This window comes from Sarcophilus harrisii, chromosome 2 (genome assembly GCF_902635505.1).
Source record: "Sarcophilus harrisii chromosome 2, mSarHar1.11, whole genome shotgun sequence".
NCBI classification, from domain to species: domain Eukaryota; kingdom Metazoa; phylum Chordata; class Mammalia; order Dasyuromorphia; family Dasyuridae; genus Sarcophilus; species Sarcophilus harrisii.
Genome location: NC_045427.1, coordinates 346,486,342 through 346,506,527, shown reverse-complemented (window position 1 = coordinate 346,506,527; position 20,186 = coordinate 346,486,342). Strand labels below are relative to the sequence as shown.

The 20,186-nt window shown below is 34.1% G+C and overlaps 1 protein-coding gene across 1 annotated transcript; it reads left to right on the top strand.

Moving 5' to 3' along the window:
- Positions 1 to 3,109: 3,109 nt before the first annotated feature.
- Positions 3,110 to 19,641, top strand: CAMLG (calcium modulating ligand). The gene is made up of 4 exons (XM_003756457.3): positions 3,110 to 3,454; positions 5,699 to 6,156; positions 7,957 to 8,022; positions 18,766 to 19,641. Exons 1-4 carry the CDS (start codon positions 3,277 to 3,279, stop codon positions 18,955 to 18,957), a joined length of 894 nt encoding a protein of 297 aa, XP_003756505.1. The 5' UTR covers positions 3,110 to 3,276; the 3' UTR covers positions 18,958 to 19,641.
- Positions 19,642 to 20,186: the final 545 nt, after the last annotated feature.

Sequence of the window (20,186 nt, the reverse complement as noted above, 5' to 3'; positions counted from 1 at the left end):
TGTTGTTGTTGTTGTTGTTAAGGCCATTAGGGTTAAGTGAATTGTCTAGGGTCACACAGCTAGTAAGTATTAAATGTCTGAGGTGGATTTTGAACTCAGGTCCTCCTGACTTTAGGGCTGATGCTCACTGTGCCATCTAACTGCCCCTCAGAAGGTATTTCTTATGATCAATGTGGGTTAAGACAGCAATTTTGTCCTAGACAAACTCTGTAATTGCTCATATCATAATGCTGGGGCTTTCTCATTTCTTTCTCAAATTACTTTATCTAAATCAATAAAGTTGAACAATCTTTAAAAAAGACAAAAACCACAAAACTGAAATCTCTTAGGCCTAGGCAGTTTCATTGTACCAATAAAGATTATAATAGGATGCACCTAACTTAGGCTTTTGCTCCAGTTTTACTATTTTACTTCTTGAGTTCATAAAGACTGAAATACTGGTGGATAGGGGTGTAAATAATGTCTTATTAAAATTGGATTTTTAAAAACTGGGACAGGTTAACTGTCTCCTATGAAATAAATCTTCCAGAGGCAGCTAGGTAGTGCAGTGGATAGAGCCACTCTAGTCAGGAGGACCTGAGTTCAAATCTGCCCTCAGACAATTAACACTTCCTGGCTGTGTGACCCTGGTTAACCCCAAGTGCCTCAGCAAAAAAAATAAAATTTAATTAAAAAAAAAAGAAAGAAATCTTCAGGAACAGGGTAGCAGAATGTAATTCGTCCCAGGTGAGAAGCAGGATGTGCTCTTCTTCTCCTCACTAGGATTTTCCTTTTTTTTTTTTTAAATTATAGTGACTTTTTATTGACAGAACCCATGCCAGGGTAATTTTTTTTTTTTTTAATAGCCTTTAATTTACAGGATATATATACATGGGTAACTTTACAGCATTAACAATTGCCAAACCTCTTGTTCCAATTTTTCACCTCTTACCCCCCCCCACCCCCTCCCCTAAATGGCAGGATGACCAGTAGATGTTAAATATATTAAAATATAACTTAGATACACAATAAGTATACATGACCACAACATTATTTTGCTGTACAAAAAGAATCAGACTCTGAATTATTGTACAATTAGCTTGTGAAGGAAATCAAAGATGCAGGTGTGCATAAATATAGGGACTAGAATTCAATGTAATGGTTTTAGTCATCTCCCAGAGTTCTTTTTCTGGGTATAGCTAGTTCAGTTCATTACTGCTCCATTAGAAATGATTTGGTTGATCTCGTTGCTGAGGATGGCCTGATCCATCAGGACTGGTCATCATCTAGTATTGTTGTTAGAAGTATATAATGATCTCCTGGTCCTGCTCATTTCACTTAGCATCAGTTCGTGTAAGTCTCTCAGGCCTTTCTGAAATCATCCTGTTGGTCATTTCTTACAGAACAGTAATATTCCATAATTTTCATATACCACAATTTATTCAGCCATTCTCAACTGATGGACATCCATTCAGTTTCAGTTTCTAGCCACTACAAAAGGGCTGCCACAAACATTCGTGCACATACAGGTCCCTTTCCCTTCTTTATAATCTCTTTGGGATATAATCCCAGTAGTAACACTGCTGGATCAAAGGGTATGCACAGTTGGATAACTTTTGAGCATAGTTCCAAACTACTCTCCAAAATGGTTGGATTGTTCACAACTCCACCAACAATGAATCAATGTCCCAGTTTTCCCACATCCCCTCCAACAATCATCATTATTTTTCCTGTCATCTTAGCCAATCATGACAGGTGTGTGAGTGGTATCTTAGAGTTGTCTTAATTTGCATTTCTCTGATTAATAATGACTTGGAGCATCTTTTCATATGACTAGAAATAGTTTCAATTTCTTCATCTGAGAATTGTCTGTTCATATCCTTTGACCATTTTCAATTGGAGAATGGCTTGATTTTTATAAATTAGAGTTAATTCTCTATATATTTTGGAAATGAGGCCTTTATCAGAACCTTTGACTGTAAAAATATTTTCCCAGTTTATTGCTTCCTTCTAATCTTGTCTGCATTAGTTTTGTTTGTACAAAACTTTTCAGTTTGGTATAATCGAAATTTTCTATTTTGTGATCAGTAATGATCTCTAGTTCTGCTTTGGTCATAAAAACCTTCCCTTCCACAGGTCTGAGAGGTAAACTATCCTATGTTCCTCTAATTTATTAATAATTTCATTCTTTATGCCTAGGTCATGAACCCATTTTGACCTTATCTTGGTGTACGGCGTTAAGTATGGATCAATGCCTAGTTTCTGCCATATTAGTTTCCAATTTTCCCAGCAATTTTATCAAACAGTAAGTTCTTATCCCAAAAGCTGGGATCTTTGGGTTTGTCAAAGACTAGGTTGCTGCTATATTTGTTGACTGTTTTATCCCTTGAACCTAATCTATTCCACTGATCAACTAATCTATTCCTTAGCCAATACCAAATAGTTTTGGTAACTGCTGCTCTATAGTATAGTTTTAGATCTGGTACAGCTAAGCCACCATCATTTGATTTTTTTCATTAATTCCCTTGAAATTCTTGACCTTTTGTTTTCCATATGAACTTTGTTGTTATTTTTCTAGGTCATTAAAATAGTTTTTGGGAGTCTGATTGGTATAGCGCTAAATAAATAGATTAGTTTAGGTAATATTGTCATCTTTATTATATTTGCTCGCCCTATCCAAGACATGCCAGGGTAATTTTTACAACATTATCCCTTGCACTCACTTCTGTTCCGATTTTTCCCTCCCACCCTCCACCCCCTCCCCTAGATGGCAAGCAGTCCTATATATGTTGAATATGTCCTAGTATATCACTAGGATTTTCCTAAGGGCTCCCTAGAAGAGGCAGGCCTGAAGTCTCCCGCTCATCTTGATTAGCCCAGCTCCGGCTCCGGTCCTTCCATTCTAGCCTAAGTGATCCAACCAGACTGTTGAGCTCTAGGCACATTTTTTCCGCTCCAGGCCCGGAGTAACAACCTATCTCCTGGCTCCGAATTCAGGAAAATGCCTGCGTAGCGGACAGAGTTAACTATGCAGTAAAGCCGGCATAGGGTAACGTGGTCCGAAAACGGGGGGAGGGGCGACCTCGCGCCCCCTCCCCCCCCCAAAGGCGTTAGAGGGATCTACAGTGCGCTTGCGTGCAAGCTTGAGGTGGGGAGGGGCGGGGCGGGGCGTTCGCTCGTTCCCCCGGGTGTGCGCGAGGTCAGGGACATGCGCGATCCCGGGGGAGTGGGCCCATTGTGTGAGCGGGGACCGGCGCATCGCTGCTACAGCTCTGGGTGGTGCCGCCTGAGGCCGGGATGGAGCCGTTGACCGTCGCTCCCGGGGATGATGGCCCCGGGCCGCCCGGGCCCTCGGAAAGCGGGAGCTTGTCTGCTTCCCAGCGCCGGGCCGAGCTGAGGCGGAGAAAGCTTCTGCTGAACTCGGAGCAGCGAATCAACCGGATCATGGGCTTCCACAGGAGCGGGAGCGCCACGGGTGAGGAGCCGGGACCCCCTACCTAGTCTCCCCCCCGCCCCCTGGGGAGAGCCCGTAGCGGGTATCCCTGCCGTCCCTATAAATCCCCTGCGGCACCTGGCTTCTTGCGGGGACTCGGGACGCGCTCCCCTCCTCCTAGTTAGCGCAGCCCCGGTCCCGCCTCCTCCCGTGTGTGCGAACCCCGAGGGCCCAGCCTCTGGCCTTGCCGCTCCTGCCTCAGCCTTCCAGTGTCCTCCGCTTGTCAGCTGAGTCCAGGGGCGCGCGACCTAAAGGAAAGTTTTCCTCCATTTCTGCTCACCTTGGAGACCCGAAGGTCTCCTTTCCCCTAAAAGACAGACTGGTCCTTTGCCAGCCTCAACCGGACTGCTGTTCTGGATAGCCCAAAATGCATTTTCCCTCACAGAGAGGGTAGAGACTCTTCCCACTGTGCACTCATTTATTTGCCTTTCCTAATTCTGACCCCTTGCCCAATGTCTCTGCCCTTCTCCCCCCACCCCCCCCTTTTTTTTTTCTGTCCTACTTTATCATCTGCATTTTAAAGAAGCTTGTGCTTAACAAGATTGTTAACCATAGTCCTGCTGAATCAGGGAGAGGAATGATGGGATTGGGGAGGAGGGAGGCCTGGTTCTTAACTGTTCTCTTCTGTCTGAATAGCTGAGATCCGTATTGGCATTGGTCAAATCGATTATTTTTAGGTGATAACTTTTTGTTGTTGTGTCTTTCTCATCCCGTTTTTGGCCCTGTCAGGCAGCGGAGAACAAATCCTGTCGTTTATTTTGCTTTTTCAGCTCTAGATATTCCAGTAAACCAGCTTTACTGAGTTAGAGTTGTTATTGTGAATGGTACAAATCTTGTAAGGTATGTTACAATGACCCTTAGTGAAAGAATCATTTTTTGACTAAACAGGTTACATTTAGAGAAATTTTTCTATGTGGAATAACTATGAGTGATAACTTTGATTTTAAATAAAAGTTAAATTCCTACTACTATGTTTAGTGCACAGTTAGACCTCTGACAAGACAAATTTAAAGACGACATAGTCTTTATCCTTTAGTATCTTGCAGGTTAATAATTTACAAATTGAATTTTAATACTATTTTTAGTCTACACCTTTTCCCAGTTTGTAATTCCAATTGAATTGAATTAAATGTTTTTTTTGTCCTCACTTCTAAATTGTTAACAGATTTGTGTCTAACTCTTTGTGACCCCAGTTAGGGTTTTCTTGCAAAGATTATGAAGTGGTTTGCCATTTCTTTGCCCAACTCACTTTACAGATGAGGAAACTGAGGCAAACTAGGTTAAATGATTTGCCTAGGGTCACACAACTTGTAAATGTCTAAAGTTTAGATTTGAACTCTGGTCTTCCTGAGACAAGGTCTATCTACTGTGCCATCTAGTCGTTTAAAGTAATACATATGTCTGTATTTATATGCAAATATGCATGTATACATTTATGCCTGGAAGTTGGGAAAATATAAGAGTGTTAAAGTACATTTCAACCCAACGTGATATTAGTAGACTAGCAGGCCAGATTAGTATACAGATGAGGTATAGTGGAAAGAACCTTAGATTTATAATCAGTTGAGATGTATGATAGAATCATGGGTTAATGTCTATTAATGTTTCTATGCTTCAGTTGGATTGTATCCAAAACAAAGATAATGCCTAAAACAATGAATGAGATGGCATATTTTGTAAACTTCAAATGTCAGGAATAAAAATTTTCTTTTGCCTAGTGCTAAAAGCACTTCTTCACGTACTTTTTTTAGTGCATTTTTCTGTTTTGAACTAACTATTTGATTTTGTCCGTTTTTACTTTGCAAATCCTAACTATCTTTTCAGGTCTTTTTGGAAAGAGTGACATTTTCAAATCTTTGAGAATATGTCAGATTATACTGTTCTGCAGTAGAAAGATTATATAAGCCAGTATTGTTTGTTCACACTCTGTACTTTGAAATCCATATTCAGTTAACATTTTAAATTTTAGATTAAAAAGAACCCTGGCTCCATGAAGCTCATATTTCATCCTCTGACAGAATTTATTTTCTGTATTGTTTTAAACTTTCACAAGGATGTATCTGAAGATGTTTTGTTGTTGTTTTCTCAAAGTCTTCCATAAATTGGGATTCAGAACCATGTTTTTAATATATTTATGGCTACTTGTCTTTGTGGCAAGTTCTTTATATGTTAATATGTACTGTTTACCATCACATAGCATGCATGCTTTTTTTTTTTTTTCCTCAGAAGAAGAAATAAACACAGAATCAAAGCAGCGTGACATTGATAAGCTGAACTCCCTCCCTGTTCCTTCAGTTTCAAAGCGAGTGGTACTAGGTGATTCAACTAGCACAGGAACAGTGGACCACCAAAGTGGTACTACAGAGATCAAGGGAACCCAACTGGTAGATAAAAAGGACTCTTTAATCAATCCACCTGACAGTAGTAATGATGGTAACCTTGAACTTCGTCATCGAAAAAGAGATCTTACTACTGAAACTGTCCAGAGAAGCTCCCAGCATGGCTTAGACCAGTATCTTTCCAGATTTGATGAAGCAATGAAGTTAAGAAAACAATTAATTAGTGAGAAACCTAGTCAAGAGAATGGAAGTACAGGGGAAGAATTTGATACTTTTCGAATTTTCAGATTGGTGGGATGTGCTCTTCTTGCCCTTGGAGTTCGGGCTTTTGTATGCAGATATTTGGTAAGAAAAGAACACTAAGATATTTTATAATTACAAGGTATTTCAAGGCTGAAAATAACATCCTTTTCAGAGTTGTTTACTAACAGTAGTGTATTAGTATTACCAAGCTTGTGGGTTTTTTTTTAAATGGGAAATAAGTTCTGTTATTCAAAAGTTAATGTATGGTTTTCTTTCTAATAGAGATCATGTATACAACATATGTTAAATACTATTTTTAAAATAATTCAAATGTAGTGAAACAATACTATTCTGAGTATAACTTACTATTGCTAGCTATCAGTTATCTTTACTTTGAAGTAAAGTCCAAGTTTCTATTATTAAAGGGTTTAAATTGGCAGAATGCTGGATAATGAAATCTACTATAGTAATTTTATTTTACAGTGAAAGAGCATATGCAGAGAAGCTAAGAAATAATGCTGTTTCTTACTTAACTTCCCTTTACTTGAGATATGTATTCATTTAGAAAACAATCTGATTGTCATAAATATCACAAATAAAAATCTATTTTCAAAAATTAAATAAAAAATAATATTTTTATATTTTTAACGAGAAAGAACATAGCTTTTCTAAAACTGGTAAGATACATTTATTTTCAAAACTTCAGAGTCCATGTAAGGTAATATCTTCTGTATGACTTTCTTTAAAAGTTGCATCAGGAATCATTGGAAAACAAGATTTTTCAAATTAATTTTGCAGATAACTGAGTATAACTTTAAAGCATTATAACTTCTAAAAAAAGATTTTTATGTAACATTTTATCCTAAATATTTCAAAAATAATTTTTTCTTGATTATTCATTGTTTTAGTTAAGAACTGTATACATGAACATAATTTCTGTATTTGATCTGTCTTTAAATGTGAATTTTCCACTTTAGGTCCTTTTCAGTCAGATTTTTTAAAGTAAAGAATGACAGTGGTGTTACTTAAATTGTAAACATTGAACTTATTATACTCACTGTCCATTTTTGTATGTAATTTAGTAATTTAAAAGCTATTGCATTATGTAGAACGATTAATCATTAAATTAAACCTGTAAGGCTCCTTGTATTTTTAAAGTTCTAATATCTTTATTTTAAAATTATTTTTATAATATTTTAGCCTCATCTAATTCTAACCTACTATGGGCTAGAAAACCTGATAACCAATTTTGCTAAAATTATGTCAGAAATCTGAGTGAAGACATGTTGAACTTTCCTGTTTATAGAACTAGGACTTTTGGGGTATATAAATTCTGATTTAGATTTTTATATTTTTGGGGAAAAAAGACTTCCAGGTAACTACATAAAATGTATTTTAGCACTTGTCTTGTAAATACATTTTATGTGTTTACAGCTCCTTCCCCTACTTCGCACCTCACTAGTTCACAACTTATACATGTGTATGTGTGTATACAATGTACAAACATTCCTACTTATATGTATACATATATATATATATACACACACAGTCATATATATGTGTGTGTGTGTGTTGTGTACACACAACACACACATTCATCAGAATACTTATATATGTATCTTCACATAACTTTTAAGTCATCTCTTAAAGGAAGACCCATTTAATTGGAAGTGACAGTCCAATAAAAGAAACTGGGATTTGTCCAAATGTTGACTTAGGAAATTTGCAACAATTTTTATGAATAAAATTCTTTTTCTTCATTTTATTTCTCTGAACAATATTCTCTAAAACAACCTAAATTAAATATTTTACTGGGCTTTTTAAATTGAATATTTAAGTTGGTATTTTGACTAAATGAATAATTTATACATTAGCAACTAATTTTCTCTTTTGTCTTTACAGTCCATATTTGCTCCATTTCTTACTTTGCAACTTGCATTCATGGGATTATCTAAGTACTTCCCAAAGGTAAGTTTAGTTATATATTTAAAATGTATATAAGTTTTCTAATTCAGTTTTTGTGGATGAATATTCAGAGATGTGCTTAGATAATTTAAAAAAGTTAATGACACAATGTGGTTTACATTGGGGGTCTTAAGCTAGGGTCTATGATTTTTAAAAAACAAATTCCTAACTATTTCAACATAATTGGTTTCCTTTGTAAGCCTATACATATATATGTGTTTGTGTGTATATATATTTTTTTTGGGGGGGTGGGGGTGGGGAGTGGGGGGAGGGAGGCACATTTAAAAACATTCTGAGAATAGTTCTGTAGACTTTGCCAGACTGTTAAAGAGATCCACAATACAAAAATGTTTAAGAATCCTGGAAATGAATCATGTTCCATAGGATCAGTAACTTAATTCAACTGGCATTAAACACATGCTTCATGTTAATTAAACAGTGAACTAGGCACAAGGGATACAAAGACAAAAAAAAAAGGAAATGATCCTTTTGTTCAGGGAACTAAAATTCAGTGGGTAAGTGAATACTTAGTGAATCAGGCACTGATATTCAATGACTAAAATTAATTCAAAAATGAAATTTTATATAAGGATTGAATGAAGGAAGAAAAGAAAACAATATACTTCCTTTTTGGGTGACTTTGATTGTAAAAGATTGAATTTACTATATGTCACAGTCATTTGTTGATTGATTTTGCTGTATTTTTACTCTTTTTTGTTTTTTACAAGGATTACTCTGAGAATATGGGTGGATATATTTGCAAATTAAAAGGTGATATAAAAGCTATCAATTAAAATTTGAAAGCTTTTAAAACATTTTCATTGTGATGTCTAATAAATAGTAACAATAAGACATAGTCAAGGGTTTTTTTGGCTCTGTGAACTGCCTTGTGTTTCCCTCTCCTTGAAATGAATAGAAAACAAAAGCATAAGATTAATATCACTTAGGAAAAAGAAGAAGAGAATAAAGTGTTTGAAAACTTGGTGGGGCTTCTTTTTTCTGAAAGATTGGAAGAACATGCTTATTTAATAGAGCCTTTGTTTTGAACTCATTGCTATTTCTTCCTTAGCTATCTGGATTGTTTCTCTTTAATGGAAAACTTCATTCCTCTGTTTTTTTCAAAAAGATTTGAAACAAAATAATAGTTTGAACTTTCAAGTCAAGATAGCTAAATGAAAGTTTCATAGAGATTTGGACTCTTCACATCCTCTTGTCTCCTCTCCCCTCTCCCTCAAAAACAAAACAAAACAAAAAGCAGAAAACTCACACAGATAATAATAGAAACAACAAGAAAGAGAGAAGTAACTTTAAACAAATAAAATATGTAAAATTATGATGAAATGCAGTTATCAAAATATATTTTAAAAATTGCAAATCCACAGATGCTAAGTTAAGAGCCTTTAATATAGACTGTTTTTTAGCTTTCCCTGATTTTACTATATGACCAGCCTTTTTTTTTTTTTAATTTTTTTTGACACTACTTAGATTATAACCTATGTGCTGTCTGCAAAATTACTCCTTGATGATATGTTACAGTCTGCTAATGCCTATTCAAGTTCCTCTTCCATTGCCATTGGGATGATCCTTCCTTTGGAAAGTATTCTATAACTCCCTTTATCATTGAATTAAAAACTTAAATCAGAAATATTATCAAAAGTGTTGCTTAAAAAAGATAAATATTTTGCATAATAATGAAGATTTGCTCTAAAATTTAAAAGAAAACATTTTTAAATTGGAGTAAATGTACCATGAAAAAAGGACATCTGCATTCTCTGAGCAACTAGTAATTTTTAAGACTATGTCACTTGCCCTCCAATAAAACAGTGGTCAAATGACATAAAGGAAGAAAGACAAACTGCTTATAACTTCATGAAATGATGCATTGATGTAATAACCATGTATGAACAATCATATATATAAATGAAAACATCTTTAAGATACCAATCATATAGGCAGAATAAACAGCAAAAAAAAAAAAAATCTAATATTGGCCAAGATACAGACATAATAATACACTACTACATTGCTAAGATTTTTTTTTAAATACCACGAGTTAATTTCTAGAAAAATAATCATACCTGTACAGAAACATTCATTTGATGTATCTATTTGTAATGATAAAACACCAAAAATAACATTGTCATTGAAAAATGACAATAAATTTCAGTCTCAGTTCTGCTGACTGTCAGAGTGAATTTGGGCAAGGTACTTAACCTTTTTATATCTCCATTTCCTCCTCTCTAAATGTAAGGATTGGACTAGATGACTAAGTCTCTATAGGAAGTGGCATAAACGAAGATTGGCAGAACCAGAATTTTATGCAATTGTTAACTATATAAAAATAGAAAACTAAGGTTAAAATAGAACTTCAGATATTTAAAGGGCTATACCTAGCAAAGGCACTTCTTGTTCCCTACTGATTTGTTTGGTTCTAATCTGCTTAAGGTTTTATATGAAATTGTATTTCATGTTTATAAATATAGAAGGTAAAAAATTAGTTTCATAAGCAATTTTTAAAAATAGAATTTTGAAGAACTATTAACAGATTAGACAGTAATTGGCAACAATTATCTATTATTTCTGGTCTGGGATAGACCTATCTAAATTGATTATAGTTTTTCTTTTTACTTTGAAGCTTTTCACTTTTATGAACTCATTTTTCAGAATTTGGAAAATACAGTGTTTACATTGTAAGAATGAATAATGATAACAGGTTAAAATCTTACTTGTTCATTCTCATAGCATCTTTAAAAAAGAAAAATTTGGAGCAGCTAGGTGGCACAGTGGATAGAGCACCAGCCCTGAAGTCAGGAGGACCTGAGTTCAAGTCTGGTCTCAGAAACTTAACACTTTTTAGCTGTGTGACTCTGGATAAGTCACTTAACCCCAATCAGCCTGGGGTTGGGGGGAAGAAAGCAAGAAAAATTCACAACATTATTTAGTTTTCAATTTCTCACTGAAATTTGCTACTCTCTTTGAGCCATCTGCTTAGATCAGTTATAATTGTCGTGTGTGTGTGTGTGTGTGTGTGTGTCATGTACATGTATACACAGAGAGAATCTTTACTATAATTTTTTTTTTTTTTTTTTAACTGATGGCTAAATCAAGTCTATCTAGATCCATAGTAATTCATGAGCATTAAATAAATTGTGATTTGGAACACAGGGGAATGGGAGGCAATATCTTTTTCTTTAATTATTATAAAAACATAGTTTTATAACTCAAATGTCTGTTAATCTAATTTTCTTTAGCACTAACTATATAATCTCATTGGTAGAAAGAGAATTGATTTTAGGTAAATGGGTAGATAAATCCTAAAATAGAAAAAAATAGCATAATGAATTTTCTACAAAGATATGAAGTGAAGATTACCACTGAAGAAACAAATGTTTAAACAAAAAAAGAAAAATTTCAGCCCTTATTCTCCTTGACCCTTCTAAATCACTTGACATTGTTGATTGCCTTCTTGAAGTTGTTTCATTCCTTAACTTTTGTGCTCCTTGTTCTCTTCAAAGAACTTCAGTTAGAAGGATTTTCAATGGTCATCTAGTTTTAGCAGTCCTCAATAAGAATTCCCTCTATAATATATCTAGCTAATTTTTCATTCACACTTCCTCCCCCCCCCCCCCCCCCCCCCCCCCCCAGGCAGTTGGGGTTAAGTGACTTGTCCAGGGCCACACATCATTCAGACTTTTTTGGTGACTTTTTCAAACCATCTTATTTCTTCTTCCCCATGAAAACCCTTCAGATACTTGAAACTGGTTATTTTGTCCCCTCATCTTCATTTCAGACAGTTCTTACATGGCATAATTTCAGTGCCCTACACCATCTTGCTTGGATACTTTCCTCTGATCATTCTCCACCTTATCAATTTCCTTAAAATGTGGCACCTAGAATCAAACAACTTTAAGTGTAGTTTGACCATGTCAGAAGAACAGAGGACACAGTTGGATACTGTGATTCTCTTAATGAAGGCTAAGAGTATATTAACTTTTTGTCTACTGTGTCATACTTTTAATTCATATTGAATTTTATTCCCTAAAAATCATATTTTTTCAAGTGAACTATGAGCTCTACCTCTCTGTTCCTCTACTTAGTATATTGTTGTTTTTTTAAACCTACATTAATTTATCTCAATTAAATTATACTTCTTTTAATTCACTTGCATGTTTTTCCCTGTCAGTATCTTTTTAGATCCTGACATTGTCACCCAGCTTATTTACTTCCCTTCCCTTTTCTTCTCCCCCTCAAATCATTGATTTAAAAATGACTAACAGCATTGGGCCACACATAATCCTGCAGCATTAAGTTAAGGTTTTCCAAGTTGATAACAACCTATTAATTACTATATTTTGCACTTGGTTATCCAACTATTTACAGTTTTCATATTTATCTTTCATCTAGTCCAAAGCTTCTTAAGTTGTGGGCTGTGACCCCATATAGGGTCATGTAGCTGAATATGAGGGTTGCAAAAAAAAGTTTGGCAGCAGTAAAAAATATCAAATAGTCCATCAAGATTTAATTCTTTATGTAAAATTAAGTGTATCCATCTCACTGGTATGCACATTTGGGTTCATCTTTAATTAATAGTAAAATTATATGTATACCTGTTTTAAAATAAATTTCTTTATGATTTATTATCAATAAATATTTGATTTGTGTACCTTTTTTATATAGATATATATATCTGGGGTCATGTAGAAATTTCTCAGGTAAACAGAAGTCAAATGAAAAAAGTTTAAGAAGTCCTAATCTACTCCACATCTCTAGCTTATGGACAAGTCTTAAAGACTTTGTCAAGCACTTAGCTAAAATCTGGATAAACTGTATTTAATATGTTGTTCTAATCTTCCAGGCCTTCCAACATAGTAATAATAATACTCTTTCATCAAAGTAGAAAATGAGGTTACTCTAATTTGATTTTCCCCCCCCTGAGGCAATTGGGGTTAGGAAGTGTTAAGTATCTGAGATTAGACTTGAACTCAGGTCCTCCTGACTTCACCACTTAGCTGCTACTTAGCTGCCCTCTAACTTGATAAATTGACTATTAAAATAACATGGATAGTTAGCATCTGAAGGAGGATTTGAAGTCAATTCTTCCTGACTCAAATCCAACAGTTGTCTCCAAATTTTGGAGGAGGTCCAGATACCTTCCAGAACCTCCTGACTTGACCAATAGCTAATATCTTAAATTTCATTTAGAGAAGCATAGTATTCATTTGTCCATTGTTTTTCTGTTCTTGTTAGAACACTGTATTCTAGATGAAGCAATTGGCCCTATGTGATTAGGACTTGCTTTTCTATCTATTCATTAACTGTCCCTTTTATACATTCTAGAATTTTGCCATGACTCAATGACAAACATGCTAATCTATATTGTATTTTTTTTCACATTGCCTTTCACATTCTTATTCCATCTTTAATTCTCCACAATTTTTATGTAATTACAGAAAGTAGCTTAAGCAAATGCATTCTTTGCTTCATATCCTGGAATATCTTTTATCTTGGCTTCATCAAGGATAGCTAGGAGCTCTCATCTTTCTACTTACTATTGTTTTCAGTTTTCTATTATTTTTTGTGCTCTTTCTTCTTTTTTCTGCTATTATTATTCTATTCACATTGAGCAGCTGCTCTGTATCTTTGAAACTTCCATTTTTTCTGTTTCTGATAATTCCTTTGCTGCATTCTCTTTCATTTTTGAAAGTCTTCCCCAAAATTCAGTTCTAGACTTTCATTTCTTTCTATATTTTTCACTTGGAAATTTAGCCACCTATTTCTCATGATCTTAGATATCACCTACATGGGCTGGTTACATCTCTATCTTTAGCCCTAATATTCTAGGTTTTTCACTTGACTCTTGAACATTTTCATTTAGGTTAGTTCTCAGTTCACATGTCTTATAACCCAACTTAACCTATTCAGATTACTCAAATGAATTTGTGATCTTATTGTTTTGACTATTTCCTTTAACAACACAGATTTGTCTGTCCTATGTGAGTCTTGTTCATGTCCTCTTATAATAATGGAAGCCCTTCCTTCCTTTCTCCTAATTTTATGAATATACTAGTCAGAGCAATTGAGCTATCTACCTATCATTTGTATAAATACAGCCAGTCTAGTTGTAACCATTCAACTGTTTGGATAGGGCAGTAGACTTGGAATTAAGAAGATTTGAGTTCAAATACTGCCTTAGATACTGTAGCTCTAAATAAATTACTTAATCTCTCTCAACTTCAGTTTTCTCATCTGTAAAATATGAATAATTATAACTTCTGCATCATAAGTTGGAAGGATCAAATGAGATTTTATATAGATATATATATACACACAGTGCTTTGTAAATATTTTAAGCAAACATATAAACATTAGTTAGTTCTATGCTGTTATGGGGCTCAATGCAGTCACTACAATATTTTCTACAAGAAGAAGCATCTGGAAGAGGTTTACCCTTCAGAGGGAATCCCTCATTAATTTTTCTTTTGAATTTGGCAAATTCCTTTGGACCAAGCATGTTTTATGCGTTGCCTGATATATATTATAAGAGGATTATTGAAAAAGGCTACTTCTATTATAGCATTCAAGGAATTTTGAATTATGTAAGTATATGAGAAACACTTTGTTAGAAGAACCTTTAAATCAGGATTTTCCTTTTTTTATAATAAACCGTGAAAGTTTATCTGTTTTTATCTTTGTCAATTGGAAACGATAGATCTGATGTAGAATTCTGTTAAAAAAAAAAAAAAAAGTTTCCCATTTCTATTACCCTTTATCAAAGACATCTCCCTGATCTTTATCTGGTTTCTGGACTCAAATGGCTCTGGAGGAGAAAGTGAGGCAGATGAACTTGATCGGTCCTCTTTCACTTTAATGCAGTTCACTTACATATTATGGCATCACTTCTCCGAAGGTCATGGTTCTCTAAGTGAAATTCGTTAAGTTTTTGTGTAGATGCAAAAGGGTAGCCATCTGTTCTTTCTGTCACTTTTTAAAATAAAATACAGAATTTTTTCCTTCCATGCCTTTGGCATCTTTTTCTTTCTCAGGTGTCTATGATCTAATCTCTTAAAATTTTATTTCCTCTAATAAGGTTCTCAATCTGTATGTATTTGGTCCTTTCTAGCTTCTTTCCCTGTCCTTATTCTTGAGTTCTATTTCTTCTTGTGCTGTAAATAGATCTGGGATAATTATTCCAAGTGTGGTGACCTTGGGAGTGAAAAAGTTCAATAGAAAATTATTTATATTTTCCATTTTCTTTATTTTGCTAACCTTTAACATTAATTTTTAAATGCCCTCAAAATTATTTGGATGTCTTGCCAAACTTTCTTTTTTGCAAATATTTCTTTTTGCAAACTTAATTTTTTTTATTCACATGTAAAGATAGTTTTCAACAGTTATTTTTATAAGATTTTCCATATTTTTATTCTTTTCCTCTCCCCCCTCAAATCAGCAGTTTGAGATGTTATACATATACAGTTATGTTAAGCATATTTCTTCATTATTCATGTTATGAAAGAAGAATCAGAACAAAAAGGAAAAACTACCAAAATAAGGGGGGAGGGGGGGGGAAGGTGAAACTAATATGCTGCCATCAGCATTCAAATTTTCTCTGGATGTCAATAGTATTTTCTCACATGAGTCTTTCGGAATTGTCCTAGTGTTGAGTATTGTTGAGAAGTGTTAAATATCGTAGTGGATCATTATGTAGAATTGCTCTTTCTGTGTACAGTGTTCTCCAGGTTCTGTTCACTTCATTCGATATCAGTTCATGTAAGTATTTACAGATTTTTCTAAAATCTGCCTGTTCATCATTTTTTATAGCACAAATAGTATTTTATTTTTAAAAAAATTTTTTTCAGCATTGACAATTGCAAAACCTTTTATTGCAATTTTTCTCCTTCCCCTCCCCCCTCCCCCAGGTGACAGGTAGACCAATACATGTTAAATAGGTTAAAGTATATGTTGAATACAATATATGTATACATATCCATACAGTAAAATAGTATTTTATAACAGAATTCATATACCACAACTTATTCAACTATTCCCCAATTGATGGGTAGTCCCTCAATTTCTAATTCTTTGCCATCACAAAAAAAGAGCTTCTGTACATATTTTTATACATGTAGATCCTTTTCCCCTTTTTTTGATCTCTTTGAGATACAGACCTAGTAGTGGTATTGCTGGATCAAAGGGTATGTACAATTTGATTACCCTTTGGGCATAGCTCAAACTGCTCCCCATAATGGTTGGATTGCTTCACAACTACACCCACAATGCATTAATGTTTTAATTTTCCTATACTTTCTCCAACATTTGTCATTTTCCTTTTCTGTCTTATTAGCCAATTGATAGGTATGAAGTGGTACTTCAGAGTTGTTTTAATTTGTATTTCTTTAGTCAAAAATGATTTAGAGCATATTTTTCATATCATTATTGAGAACTGCCTATTCATATCCTTTGACCATTTTTCAATTGGGAAATTACTTTATTCTTATAGATTTGAATCAGTTTTCTATATATTTGAAAAATGATTTACCAAGCGTTCTTTAAATTGTTTTTAGCTTAAACTGCTTCTTCCTGCTTTTTGAAACTTTACTACTATTAATTGTCATTATTCTTGATAAGATTTTATAAAGAAGCTTATAGAAGCCTCTAGCCACTACCTCACATTATTTGTCAATTGAGGCAAGTGTTAGCTAACTTGCTTTTTTAGGCTTTTTTGATTTTCTTTTTATAAGAATTGATCTATATCTCTTAAACTCTTGTATGAAATTACAATTACTATTAATATATTTTGTTTTCTATTACTGATTTTGGCTATCAAATAGTTTAAGATTGAATTGTTTCCACTGCATTCTTATTTTCTTCTCATGAGTTATCTAGTGTTTTATTAATTTTGATCTTTATTTTGGGGGTGGGTTTTTTGTATTTTTTTTTTAATAATAGCTTTTATTTTCAAAACACATGCAAAAAATAGTCCTCAACATCCACCTCTATGTAACCCTGTGCTCCAAGTCTCTCTCCCTTTCTTCCTCTCTTTCCATCCCCCAGACAGCAAATAATCCAATACTTGTTAAACATGTGCAATTACACACTTCCATATTTATCATGCTGCATAAAAAATCACTGATCTTTAATTTTAATCAGGTTGGACTATATACAGACTGTGGTCAATAATGAATCTTTTTCTGCCTGTTAAACAAATTTCATTTTTGCAGTGTTATCTGATGGCTTACTATGTTTATAATGTTACCAGTTTTCTTGGGGAAAAAACAAAGCCTTTGACATCTCATTTCTTTTTGATCAATGCTTTCCAATACATTCCTCATCATTCTCATTCATTTTTGTCTTTTGAAATCATGGAATATCAAAGTATATGTTGGTATAATATTTGAAGGGATCAGATGTTCCTAGAAATTTTTTTCTTACTTCATTTTCCTCATAAATGTTGGTGAATAAAGTGCAGCTATTTTGATGGTAGTATTTTTGTAAGTTCATGAGCACTGCAATATGAAATAAGCAAATGTCCCATGAAATAGTTTCTTATTGCTTTAGGGAGTATAATAAAATCAACTCTCCCACTTCCTTTCTTTGTTTTTTCACAGAATGAGTCCCTGTGAACCATCCTTTCATTTAGGTTCAACTTTTTTCTGATGGTTTCATTATAATGCCTTGGGTCTTTCAGCAATATTCTCAATTACAGGCCATTGAATAATGACCTCACATTTAGCATCCAGTACCCAAAAATGTTCATAGATGATTCAAAATAATTTTTAGCATCTTTCTTTGCCACTTTGCCACCATTACTGCAGAAGTTGAAAGGGACTACACAGGACTAAGGGCCTCATTCCTCCCAAAATTCCTATCAACATTCTCCCATTCAGACAGAGTTAAAATTTCAGTAATCTTTTATTCTTCCTTCAGCTCATAACTATAGCAGTCACTAAAGTTCTGTTAATTCTGTCAATTTCTAGTTGTGAGATTAGACAGTTCAGCCATATTAAGTTAATCATCTGTAAGTGACACTAATTGCAGTACCAATGCAGTGTTATCCAGCAATCATTTATTAAGCACCTATTGTGCTAAAATAGGTATTAGGGATATAAATATAATAGATAAAATGTTGAGAAGCTTACTTCAACTAGAAAGATACAACATGTAATCAGAAAGCTTATATATATGATTGTTAACTAGGAAGAGAGCAGCAATAACAACCAGAATACTCAGGATAGGCTTCTTTGGGGAAGTTCTATTTGAACTGATCTTAAGTGAAGCTAGGGAGTTTAAAAGGGAGAAATGAGTGGGTTCATTGTAAGCATAAAGAACATTGCCTTTTCAAAGACAAGGAGGATATACCAGGTCCAGGCAACAGGAATTAAATCAATTTGGCTGGAATATAAAATACAAAGAGGAAAATACACACATACATAGAGGAATGTACTTCAAGAATACTACCATGAGGCTCACATGGCAATAAATATATCAAGGACTATATATAAATAATCACAATTATGATTCTTTGTGTCAACAACACGACACATATTTTCCTTGCATGTAACAGGTGAACATTTGTTGATATGATTTTCTTTCCATTAATACTTTAAAACTAAGCTCACAGTTTGTGAAGTCGTTCCAAAAAAAAAAAAAAAAATGCTACAACGAAAACTTTTCACAGGACCTTTATAAATGTCATTTGATAAAAGTTGTGCTTGAATTTATTTATCCCTGCTTTTTCTCTTTGTTTAGAGTGAAAAGAAGGTGAAGACGACAGTACTAACTGCTGCACTTTTATTGTCTGGAATCCCAGCTGAAGTAATCAGTCGTTCCATGGATACCTATAGCAAAATGGGAGATGTTTTCACAGACCTTTGTGTCTACTTTTTCACTTTCATCTTCTGCCATGAACTGCTTGTCTTTTGGGGCTCTGAAGTTCCATGAAAGCTATAGAACCCATAAAAGCTAATTTTCTGTTCTCTACTAGTCTAAGGGAAAGAAACCGGTTTATACTTTTATAGTGTTATTACTTGATAGAGTTGTAAAACTACTGGATTATGAATGGAATGGCAGGGTCTCCAGGTCAAAAGTTTTAGTTTTGTGGTTGTCCTAGTCCTGATATAAAGAATAGAGTACAAGTGTCATTCATTTATTTGTCTTATTCAATTAGAAGGTGTATCTGTTGCCCTTGCCTACATTCCCCTCAGGTGGTATTCATTCTTTTTTGGCCTATGATAACATGACTAAGGTCTTTGTGCTCTTTGCAGAACTGTTAAACATTATCTTAGCCATCTCTAAGAACTGCTTCCAGCATTTGTTTTTCCTTCTCTTAAAATAAATGAGTCCATCTTATACATAAAATTAAATTGATTGTGTTTTCTAACCTCCTTGTATATAATGTAACATCCAATAATTGAATGAAGTAATCAAACATTCGCCAATTTCCTCATTTTTCCTTATTGAAAACACTTTAGTGTTTTAGTCATACCTCTAATATTTTCAAATAAAGGAATCCATTTGTATAAATAAAATTGGAGGAGGCTTGGGAAGTTACCTGTTGTGTTTCTGCTGCTTAATTGGAATTTTGATATGGTTTAACTTTCATTAAATCTTGTTGATTTGGTCTCATATTATTCTTTCTTTCATCTGAACAAGAAAATGATTTCTTTGATAACTTACTGGTTCAGATCTACATCACAAAAGCAGAGAAAAGTTTATATATTTTAATTGACTTGATACATTTCCTCATTTAAGCAGTGTAAAATATGAAAGAATTGCTGCTAATTATATTTTCTTAGAGATTTTTATGGGGCTTGTGTATTAGAAATATTCATTAATTCAATAGTTCTTTTAATCAAATTCAGAATTTTTTTTTGTCCAATTTTATCTTGCTTCACATGCCCTAAATAGAGTTAATGAAGTGATAGAACCATCTCTATTTTCTATCCTTTGCTGCTCCTTTGCTCCAGCTCTTGCTGAGTTCAAGAATTTCACTTTGTTCAGGAACTTCTCATCAGGAAACTTGGATTTAGGAACTCGGCATTATCTCAAAACCCCAACCTTGCTCATCTGAAACCAGCTCCAATCTCTGCAGCTCTCAACTTTGCCAGTTTATCTCATTGCTGAAGAGGGCCACGTCCATCAGAATTGATCATCATATAGTATTGTTGTTG